Below are 12063 nucleotides of genomic sequence, written 5' to 3'. Positions count from 1 at the left end.
TCAACACACCGTCAGGCAATGGACCATAACCATGCACACCTGACAGCCCTTTAACTTCCCCACAGGGATAAAAGGCAGAGCGCGAAAGCACACTTTGAGCAAGGCTGAATGCACGAGGAGACAGCTACAACAAACCTGGCAGTTCAAACAGAGAAGAAAGGCTGTGAGACCTGGAAGGATGAGGAAAGGGGAATTGCCCTTGCCCTTTTCACCTCAGGCCTGCAGAGCCTCCGAAAGGGAAAGCATAAGACCAGGAGCTGCAGCTGCTGTGCGGAGCAGCAGATGTCAATGGTACACAGGGGCCTCCTGCTTTGATAACACAGGCAGAGAGGCAAGCGGTCTACCGTGGTACTATCCTTGACTCCAGAGAAAAGAGAAGCTAACTGGTTCAGCACAGCCGGTGAGTCGGAGGAGACTGTAGCAACATTTTGAAAGCAAGGAATTAAAAAGTGAAAGAACTTGTTTTATGTGTTTGAACTTTAAAAAAATCTCAGTTGATGTCCAGGTGCAGAGGTCTCCGGGCCACGTGGGCGATTGTTAGGCAAGATTGGATGCAGTAACCCTGTGGGAGACTGCACCAGCCTTGTCCTCTTCGTAATAGGTAACCCACCTATTGGTATAGGTCTGTACTACACGAGTTGGTAGAGTGACTGAGCAGCCAGACTATGTGAGCTGAAGAGATGCAAGACTGAGATTCACAATTACAAGTATCCAAATAACACTTATATTCAAGGTTTTCTAGTAAAATAATTATTTATTTAACAGTCAGTTTTAAATAAGCCTTCTTTAGAAAGGGCAATATGCAACAATAAAAATACACTTCATAACACTTTCTCAGAGTTCAGATAAGCAAGTAGATACACTTTTGGGATGCCTCACACACACATTGTCCTAGCAATTGAGGTCACCCTGAGGTGACCTCAATTGCTAGGACAATGTTTGGCATTAATATTTCACTTTTGGTACTTAATACAATTCTGAGGTTGCGGAAAAGGAAAAAGGTTAGGGAAGGAAAAGGTTAACAGATTCTCAGAGCATGCCAATACTTTTCAATCTCCCAATGAAGTCTAGATTATATCTTTCCCAGCAATACAAGTTAAACTTATGTACCACCTATGAGGGAGAGTTAGAACCAAAGTCAATGGGTCAGAAGAGTCTGCAGGGAGCCAAGACAACCAAGGTCAATTTGAACAATGTGTAGGGAGCTGAGGCACTTCTTTAGATAGAAGTCTTGCACAATGTTATTAGAGAGTTTGTAGTAAAACAAATCTCTGTTGGGTCACAAGCTATAAGACTTGTAAAGGGCAAAGCTGAAATCAACTCTGCAAAAAGAAGCTACTGCAAGTCTCCAGTGAGAACAAGCAAGCTACAGACACAAGAGGCAAGTACCCCTTAGTCAAGACAGTACCTTAGGTTGGAAGTAGAGGATCCAGCTGGCTTCTGTTCTGGTTGCAGCCTTGCAGATCCTAGGCTCCTGGTTCTCAGTCATGGGGACAAGAGGGAGGACGTCTGGAGGACTCCTGCACTGCAGTTCGAAGGTCGGCAGCGGCTACAGGCTCTTTCCAATTCAGCAGCACTTCGCGGTATCAGCTACCGATAAATAACATCACCGCGGATATTGGACACTTGATGGGCTTCTCCTGCTTCTGGGGTCCAGCACTCTTTTGAGGTGGCTCAGGCTTAGGTCGTCCTGCTTCAGGAGGGTCCTCAGGATCTTTCTGGCGCTCTGGTCTTGCTTAAAGACGATGCACTTGATTCTGGTTTTCCTGACCCCTGGCACGCGGTTCCAGCAGCAGTGAAGAAGTACAGGCAGCACGGAGAGGTTTTCCAGCAAAGTTCATCTTGGGGTCAGTTGGTCCCACCAACCCAAGGGGAAAAATAGTCAGTTCCGGGCTTCTCTTGTCGATACGAAATTTGGAGCTTCAGCACTGCAGCAAGGCTTCACCGGGCAAACCAACGGTCCAGGAGGGTGCAGCAAGCTTCTCTTCCAGTTTCTTTCTTTGGATTTGTTTCGTCTAGTGGTCGACTGCATTCTGTTCAAGAGACCTCACCTTTTATGCAGGTTTCTCCCATTCATGCACAGCCTAGCTGTCACTCAGACAGTAAGTTGGCTGTCCTACAAGGACAGCCCGCCTTCCAATCAGCACTGGGTGCATTCAGGTAACCAAGGAGACTGAGGACAGGGAGTTTTGGGGCACCTCCTTCACTTCCTGCCCTGTGAAACACTGGGGCCAGAGGCGGGTTTCAGCACAGAGGGTTAAACCTGGTTTGGTGCACAGAGTAAAATCCAAGAAAGACCTCACTAACAAGAAATGGCAAAAAAAGAAGACCAAGGCCATTTTGACAAAATGGTCACCCATGGGAGCTGTACTGCAGCTGAGCATTCAGCCTGCTGTAAAAACGCACAATGGTAGGAAAATTAAACCACTGCCACCAGCCATTAAAAGTTGTGAGGGTAACATAAAAAATGTGACATGAATAAGTAGGAAAAGGGGCTACTAAGTACATAATGGAGGGAGGCCCATTTTTGCAAGGAGGATCCGAGTCCGGCAGAAGGAGATCGAAGAGGTGAAGAGCAATCGTCCAAGGTACAAGAGTACCGAAGAAAGCAGGGACGTCATTTCACCAAAATGCCAGGGGTAGCGGAAGTGACATCACAAGACCCTTGACCCCCCTGATGACATCACAGGAAGTGATGTCATTTGACCCCACCCCGAAGTGATATCGCAGGAAGCGATGGAACACAACCTTTCGCCCGTTGACAAAATAGGAAGTGGCATCACATCGCATTGTACGCTACGAAAAATATGGTTACGATATCACTATAATGTGATGTACATTTCATACAAGAATGGATCGCCATATGTATCGTTATGATCAGTGTGTATAGACCCATATTACCAAATTACTGTGAATGCAATCAGACGTCCATGACCAAATGACAATGATGTGTTATTATGTAGCACTTCCGCTTAAGTGCTTTATATAGAAAAAATATACACCCAATATCACCCAACCTGTGTTGGTACTATCAACCTCAGAAGGATGAAAGGCTGAGTTGAGGCGTTTAAGAACAGACTAAATCAGTGACTCACCCCCTGAAGTGTGCCTGAAATAAACCTGTAATGAGTCTAGAAATTATTGTATAGAATTCCAGAAAGACACATTGTTTGGTATTCCTATTCTTTCTTATTTAGGGTCAGTGCTAAAAGTGTTAGACATGTGGCACTCCTGTTCTTATTTTTCTGCTTTTTTTTTTAAGGGGCCTGAATAAGAAAGCCAGCTACTCCAGAAGTAAAGAGCCACGTGGTGCTGGCCACAGCCCAGGAGCTTGCATTACAAAAAAAAAAATATATATATTTTTGTACTTTTTTTTTTTTTATAGAGGTCGCGACTTCTGGCGACCTTTAAATGACGTCCCTGGAAGAAACATTTTGTTTGTCATTGTGAATCAGCAGCCCTAAGACGAGAGACTTTCAGGAAAGCATCGCCACTGTAAATTCACTATATTTGCATTCTGAAACTCTGCCCTCAGTATGTGAAATTTGCATTTGGAAGTTGTACCCAATAACCTATAAGTGTATTTAGAAATTGTGCCCAATAGCCTCTCTCTGAACTGCGCCCATTAGCCTCTCTAAGGAAAATTGCATTTTGAACCGTTCCCAATTGCATTCAGGAGTGTGCCCAACTGTATTTAATAGTGCTCCCAATTGCATTCAGGAGTTGCGCCCAATAGCCTCTCTGAGGAATATTGCATTTAGAAGTGTTCCCAATTGCATTAAGAAGTTGCGCCCAATAGCCTCTCTGAGGAAAATTGCATTTAGAAGTGTTCCCAATTGCATTAAGGAGTTGCGCCCAATAGCCTCTCTGAGGAAAATTGCATTTAGAAGTGTTCCCAATTGCATTTAGGTGCTGTGCCCACTAGCCTCTCTGAGGAAAATTGCATTTAGAAAGTGTTATCAAGTGCATTCAGTAGTGTGCCCAACTGTATTTAATAGTGCTCCCAATTGCATTCAGGAGTTGCGCCCAATAGCCTCTCTGAGGCAAATTGCATTTAGAAGTGTTCCCAACTTGCATTTGATATTGTGCCCATTAGCCTCTCTAAGGAAAATTGCATTTAGAAGTGTTCCCAATTGCATTCAGGAGCTGCGCCCAATAGCCTCTCTGAGGCAAATTGCATTTAGAAGTGATCCCAATTGCATTTGATATTGTGCCCATTAGCCTCTCTAAGGAAAATTGCATTTTGAACCGTTCCCAACTACATTCAGGAGTGGCGCCCAATAGCCTCTCTGAAGAAAGTTGCATCTAGAATTGTTCCCAACTGCATTTAGGTGTTGCGCCCAATAGCCTCTCTGAAGAAAGTTGCATCTAGAAGTGTTCCCAATTGCATTTAGGTGCTGTGCCCATTAGCCTCTCTGAGGAAAGTCGCATGTAGAATTATTCACAATTGCATCTAGCTGTGTTCCCACACTTAGGTATTGTGCCCATTAGCCTCTCTGAGGAAAGTTGCATGAAGAAGTATTCACAATTGCATCTAGCTGTGTTCCCAACTGCATGTTCCCAACTGCGGATGACTGCGGATACGAGTCCAATACCTTCTCTGATGAAATGAATTTAGAAGTGTTCCCATTAGACTCTGTATGGAAAATTGTACTTAGAAGTTCGCCCAGTTCCCTCCCTGGGAAAGTTGCATTTAGAAGTTTGCACACTGAAAGACCATATAACCCATCACACCACACCCCACGCTTACTCTCTCCTTACATCACCACTCAACTAGAACACAGAGATACTATGACACCATTCGGTATAACTGTTCTCATACGAACATCCACCGCTTACTCCACATCATTCTATGTAAACACTGCTGGTCCCACACCCCCAGCCAGGCGTTTTCCTCAGGCCTAACGCAGCCACATCCGTTCCGGATAAATCATGCCAGAACGAACACATTCTCCTGATCTCTCAAGCACCACACCTACCGATAAGAAGCAGCTATTACACGTGTACCGCACAAGCTGCACACATATCCGGTGCTCACACGCACCTTTTGACTCTCCCTACTCTCTCTACTGATCCGAACTTCGGTTCCCAAGGGCGTTCAACCTACCAGCGCCTTCAGACCATACCAATGGTATATAAGGCGCTATATAAGTGCAAAATAACAATAACAAAAAAGAGACTTGGCCTCGGAAAGTTTTGATAGTGTTGAACTTTAACTGTGAACCTCGTGCTGACGAGGCCAAGGAGTGTGCAGTGTTCGAGAGTCCTGCTTTCGTGCTTCAAACATGGGGAAAGGAGACCCAGCCAACCAATCCTGACATATCATTTTGAGAACACCTCTTTATTTTCTGGTGAACATTATACAACACTTTTTGTAATTTAGTAGTAAGGATTGGCAAAAGGATTTTAGTATAGGCCCTTTTTATTTGAAAAGACGCCACTAGGACTGCCTTATTATTTGATGGTCATAGCTTGCTCCCATCTTAGATTTAGGTTTAGATTAGGCGTTTATCTCACCCATTATAAAGTTCAATAAACACCCTTGAACTGTGATCACTTGTGTCTGTCTTTACTGTTGCCTCCATGAGTTCCTTAGATCCCCCTCTATCGGGCTCAGACCTCAAAAGTACGTTGGTCCCCCTGTGTCCGGCTCAGACCATTTTCGGATGTCAAAGACTTTCGAATGTGAATGGCTTTCTCTACAGACCTCCGCAGGACCACTTTGACTCAAAGTTCAACGTTCACCTCTTTACTCTCACCTTCTCTCTGGATTCATTTTGATCACTTTGCTTTTAGAGTTCATTTATTTTATCTTTTCAAACAATTCACCTTTCACAGAGACTTTTGGGTGGGCTACTTCCTTTCGCCGGACCACTGTGTTACATAGTATCGCTGGTTTCACAGCTGTCCTTATTTCAAAGTTCATTAACAGGTCTGCTTTTCTTCGCGTCTCATCCACACACGTGCAGCCTTCACTTCTGATATAATGTTGCAACTTCAATCTTTCCTTAACACACAGCAGTCTCTCAATTTGCTTGCCAAATCACCGGCTATGTTCGTTTCTTTCTCTTCTTCACAGTTTTCCAATCCACAAGTCAAGGTTAGCTTCGCCTCGCCTACCCAAGTCTGCCGTTTACCCCGGAGGGTCACTAGCATCCTTGAAACACAATGCAGCCTTTTACTTTGGGATTTGGCCTTCTCCACGTGTCTTTCACTGTCTTTTGGAGGCAACGAGCTCCGTTAGGGAACTCCCAGGGTTATCGACTCATGGCTCTTGTCCCTCGGTCCATCGCTCTGCTCCAGTAGGTTTGTCTTCGCCCTGGTAGTTCTGCTCGTACTCATGTTCAACCTTGCTTAGAGTGTGTTTCTATGTTCCGCCTTGTATCAGTGTGAGGAGAGCTAATTGGTGTCAGGTGTATGTGTTTAGTCAAGTGCCTGACTTTGACTGACCCGATTAGTGGGACATGAACAGTGCAATGTATAAGAGTTAATCTTGTTACTCCCAGTCACACTCATCCTTGGCCCAGTGTTTGTGTAGAAATGTGGACCGGGGAAGTTGGGACTTCGGATAATCCTGAAAAATAGGATGGTTTAGGTGTATAAAAAAAAGGGGGGGGGGGAATATTGTGTCTCACTATCGGCTGTCACACCCCCGCTCCCTGAAGACCCCTCACCCAGGTGATCCTCCCGCACTGGTCCACCCTCCCGGTCTGGATCCAAAGGCGATGACCATGCCCTGGCCACCTGAGAGAGAGAGAGAGATTCCCCAGGGGCTAGCGTGTGAGACATCTTTTGGTTTCTCACAGACCCCAACCCCCTGCCAGAGCATCCTGCCTCCTACCCCTACCTGTGACACTAAGAACCTCTGGGTCATCTTTGACTCCACACTTTTCTTCTCCGCCCATATCTGAGGTCTCTAAAAAGTCAAACTTCCTACTGCACCTCCTCAGAGGTACTCTGCCTTTCCTCTCCTTCCCTCAGAAGCTCACTGTCTCCCAAGCTCTGGTTCTCTCTAGGTTAGACTATTGTAACAGCCTCTTTCTAAATCTACCTGCCTCTACTCTCCGCCATCTGCAACTTATCCAGAACAGGACTGCGAGACTTGTCCTTGGCCTCAAGCCCTGGGATCGTATCTCTCCAGCCCTGAAATCTCTCCATTGGCTCCCAGTGGATGCAAGATATTAAATTCAAAACCCTCTGCATTGTCCACAAGGCTTTCTGGGACCAGCGTCCAAAATACCTTCAGCTATGCCTCTGCAAATACCTCCCCTCTCAAGCTCTTCGCTCCTCTACATCTAACTCCCTCCGGGTCAATCGTTTTTCAAAGAAACGAGCTGGGGGTAGATCTCCATCTTCGGCTGGGGCTTCCCTTTGGAACAGCCTCCCTGCCACTCTAAAACTTGAGGAGAACCATCTCTGGCGCCGGAAGAACCTCAAGACCTTCCTCTTTGCTTCTGCCTTCACTCCCCCTCTCCCCTGCTGATCTGCTCTCTCTTGGCACTGTGCACCCGGCCACCCTCTGTCCCCTGGGCCCAGGTACCTGCTCACTCTGCCACCCTTCTGCAATGCCTCCTGGCCACTTCTTGCACTGGGGACTGTATCTCTACCCTTACAGCCCCCCTCCCCCATTGTTCTTCTTTTTCTGCACTTATCAGACTTACCCAGTCTGCTGCCTTAAATACAGCACTTGCCACTTGCTGGCTGCACTAGCACTGTTTATTGCCCCCATTTTATATTTATTTGTATTTATTATTATTTATCTGCTCTTCTCTGCTCTGCACTTTCCACTCTCCCCCTTCCATGCACTTTTTCCCTTTTCCCATTCCCATGCACTTGCGCGTTCTCAATGTCACTGGGCCTAGTAAGATCATTGTTGTTGTGTTGTGTTCTCCCCTGTTCCCCTCCCTTGCCTAGTCGCGCTCTGAAACACTTGTGTACGAGCGCCATACAAATAAAAAAAAATATATATCATATCCCTCATAATCTGCAGCTCTCCCACTGCATCATTCTACCCCCTGCCTTACATGATATGATATGATCTGGCATCTATAAACGTGCATAGTGTTTCAAGGCGCAACAATTTCATGCCAATTTGCCAGCCTCTTTTCCCATCTCCGACACTGCTCTTCTGCATGGTCACCAATAGAATGAAGAAGGGACTGCAGGTTTTTCTCTTTGCCATCTCCATGGGGGTGATATTGGCATGTAGTGTTTTATTTCACATGAGAAATGTCCAGTGCTCCCTGCACACGCCACTTATCAAGTAACCTTATAAATGCTGTAAGCACCCCGGCATTAGGCCAGGTTGCCAAGATCTACAGGACCCTGTCCAGGGGGTTTTACTAGGTGTTACTACTTCTCTCTAGACCTTTAACTTGGACTGCAGCTCATCGCCGCCCAGCAATGCCAGCAAGTTCAGCTACTATTGCTTAAGTACCAGCAGAATACAAAGAAACAATATGGACAGAGCCTCTTTTGAGAGGGAGTACAACAAATGCAGATTATTTTAAAAAACAGAATAGCTATCAGATAAAAAGCAGAAACAAATAAGAATATTTAAACAAAACAATAACAAGAAGAGGTAAATATACAACAGATTAATATAGGTAATGGAGGATATATCTCCAATGGAATGCAAAGTAAGATACAAGGGTTATTTATAGAGTGCATTTTTACTCCATATGGGCACCACTGACAGACGTTTATGGCTGCTCAACTTAATTTTATTCATTATATCGACCTTCCATCGGATTTGTGTTTGACCTCATGGTTGCAGCTCAGATTGCAGCTGAGAGGACACTGATGGGATCTGAGCTACAACCATGAGGTCAAACACAATTCCCTGTACAATAGGGGTCTGCTACCTTTGGTTCTCCGGATGTTTGGACTACATCTCCAATCAGCAATAGTCAAGTAGGAGGGTTCATGGGATTCATAGTCCAAAACATCAAAAAAAGACTATTGAACACTGCTTCTGTAGTGGAATCATTAGTCCACTGAGTCGTAGACATATGCACAAAACATATACTATACCTTGAAACGAGCGTGTGACATCCCAAGCAGACTTGCTTTCTCTACCTTCGTCTTTTTTTATTGTTTTTGTTGTAGACATACCATCTCCTGTATCCTGTAAAGAAAAATTAAATATGTAAAGGCATTCTTGCACCAAAAGCATTCATCAAAAATAAAACAAGTAGTGTTGAAAAAAATAGCATATTACAAGTAAAATAGTTGTCATAATTAAAACAAAATATCTTAAAAGGACTTCAAAATATCAGATCCATACGGAAACAAGGTTTTCACTTAAGCACAAACCCAAGAGTGACAACCTCAAAAAGAAACAACTGTACACGGATTTTGCAGAAAATTACTCTACATTTCATTTAGTTTGTCTTTGTTGGGCGTTATGTGTCAGGCTTTGGAGAAAGTGACACCTACAAAACATGCTGATTAAGTTTCACTATTAAAAGAATGCCCAGTATAACTCCAATTCGTAGCAGCTGTCAGTTACCTGCTTGGAAAGCTCTTTGAGGAAGTTCTCTTCATCATCTTCATCGATAGACACTGCTAGTGGTGGGCTATATTCAACAAGGAACACCTTAGTCACAATTCCACTCTCCCTGCTATCTCTGAAAGAGTTGAAACGTGTACATTACAACAGAGAAAACCTGGGCCCAGATCTGTAGTGGAAACAGCTTTATATATGGCCAAGGCAAAATTTACCAACCCCACATAAGGCACACATAAAATACAAAAATTCAAAGAATCTTCTAGATTGGAAAACACAGTTCACTGGGACATCACTTCACCAAAAGTGACAGAGTTTCACTTTTGCGGGAGTGGGTCTATCTTACCGACAAGGAGTCTGACCCGTTAGGTTTGAGTCTCACTATTAGGCAAGTTAACTGTTCACTGGAAGCAAGCTTGACTCAGAGCAATTTCTGCTTTTTGCGAGAAAGTCTAACAAGAAACAAGTCTAATTGGCAGTGGAAAACACTCAGTGGAAGGAAGAATCACTGGGAGAAATTCTTGTTGTATGCAAAGCATACTCTCACATGAGCAAGTCTCTCGCTGGAAGCAAGGCACTCTCACTGGAAGCAAGACTCCATTTTTGACAGACCGTCTCACACAGGAAGCCACCATCATCAGCTTTATGTGTTTTGCACAAGGGCTAATGCATTTACACAAATACCAATTTTAGTTCTAACCCCTCACATGTTACCTTTATGCCCCTGACCTATAACATTGCGGCAACTAAAATATTCTGCAAACAAGGATCACCAACAGCCATACTTTGTGGGTCAAGGCATTACCCGATACAGGAAGTTGGCATTTTGATTATATTTCCATGTAGACATGCCCTTCGCTACACATTTATGTGATGGTTAGCAATTTAACATAGCAACTAAGTTAATTGTGGAATAACGGTGGGCTTTTTTTTTTTTAACAGAAGGAATATTTCTATGCGTTTCTCAGTTATTCAGTTTAGGATAATACATGCTTCTCCAAAATTCCATCACCTGCAGCTGCGTAAGTGTTGCGGTCAGCAATGCTACTTTTGCTGAGGTTTAATTGTATGTTATTTTAAATAATGGTGTGGGATTTTATATAGTGCTACAATTCAATTTTTACTTGGATCTAAAGTCAATTGTCATAATAACTGTTACGCTTTGGCAGCAACAAAGAACGTTACCAAAAAGATTGTTCCCACGGAGTATCTCGCAATCAGGGAATCCGTTCTGGCAGCGTTACAAGTTGCCTTAGAAACTGTTTGGGTCACGTAGATTTCCTAGTCAGCTGACCAGACGTGCCTCGCGCTCACGGAAGCCACGCCTCCTTGTTCCTTAAACGCGGTCAGCCGCGGGAGCTTCGTTGCTGCTAATTGATCGTTACGGCGTTCCTTTTCGTAGCCTTCCTACCGCTTGTTCCATTTCGGATCACCCTCCGAGTATCCTGCTTTGTGATTTGATCTACCGGTACCAGACCTTGGATTCTGTCTCATGTTTGCTTCTTGGATTTGTCCTTCGATATATATTGCCTTGGTTTTTGAATTCGCTCGCAGTCTCCTTCCATTGCCGAGCTCCTGTTGAGCCCCGCTCAACCTGTTCTTCTGCCAGGTTTTCAACACATCATTCCCCGCTGAAAACGGACTCCAGTCTTCAGTTTTTTTCTTACAGCAAGAGCCTTGTTTCCAGAGGAATTCAGTCTCCTATCAGTTTAGTCCTATTCCAGTCCTGCTTACCAATTAAGGATTTACTTTTACCTCACCTAATTTGACTGTGTTACATCCTGTGGAGATGTGTATTTTCCACTAAAGTGCAGTACGAACGCTTTCCAGTTTTGCACCAACCCGGTCCTAGTGCGTCCCTCGTGCCGTTCGGGTTATCCTACCTATACTAACCATCCCATTTGTTATTTTATCCTTTCGTTGTCATCCCTTATTTGGAACTCTGAACATTCTTCTGAACTGATACGGGACTTCCTCTCAAGGCCTTCATTTCCACTATCTCAGGTACCAGCGATTCTATTGTATTCAATAATTGTATACCATTCACACCGGGTTGGCATTATACTCAAAACAGTTTTTGTATTCTTTGCAGCATTGCTTGGTGGTGTGCTCAATTCCGCTCTTTTACACTATAGACTACTCTGTCTTGTTTTACATAATAGCAGAGTGGTACGTCGTGAAAAAGAGCCCCTCTCTAGAGGAAGCCTGATTCTTTTGAAATCAGGGGATCTGGGTTTTCTGAAGACTTCCACGGCTCGCCTCACATCTCGATCCAGGTTGGAATCAAGTACTCCTTCCGGTTCAGTGAGTAACAATAACACACTGGCAATGACACTACGTCTCGCTGTGTGTTTTCAGTGAAAAACTTTTGTTAAACACTTAGGACCTCTCTTTGAGCTAGGTAGAATGCAGTAAAAAACAGTGGTATTGAGCAACAGCAATTGTAACATTTCACTATCATTAAATATAGGGTGAAATACAGTAACCTTTGTGGCAATAACGTGGCTGGTTTTTTGCAGCATTCTGCCCAACTCTAAATCCGGCCACAAAACTGA

At 44.3% G+C, this 12063-nt stretch overlaps 1 protein-coding gene across 2 annotated transcripts in view; it reads right to left on the bottom strand.

Moving 5' to 3' along the window:
• DZANK1 (double zinc ribbon and ankyrin repeat domains 1) overlaps positions 1-12063 on the bottom strand; it is a 1110268-nt gene that overhangs the window by 992463 nt on the left and 105742 nt on the right. For both annotated transcript variants that reach the window (XM_069607537.1, XM_069607538.1), the window contains exons 4-5: positions 9512-9629; positions 9034-9127 (exon numbers count right to left, since the gene is read on the bottom strand). In XM_069607537.1, the coding sequence (XP_069463638.1) occupies positions 9034-9127; positions 9512-9629 (212 nt within the window). The remainder of the gene's footprint in view (positions 1-9033; positions 9128-9511; positions 9630-12063) is intronic.

This window comes from Ambystoma mexicanum, chromosome 4q (assembly GCF_040938575.1).
Source record: "Ambystoma mexicanum isolate Mex_15411 chromosome 4q, UKY_AmexF1_1, whole genome shotgun sequence".
In the NCBI taxonomy this organism is placed as follows: domain Eukaryota; kingdom Metazoa; phylum Chordata; class Amphibia; order Caudata; family Ambystomatidae; genus Ambystoma; species Ambystoma mexicanum.
Note: the sequence above shows the minus strand (reverse complement) of the source record. Positions and strands in the feature narration are given on the sequence as shown.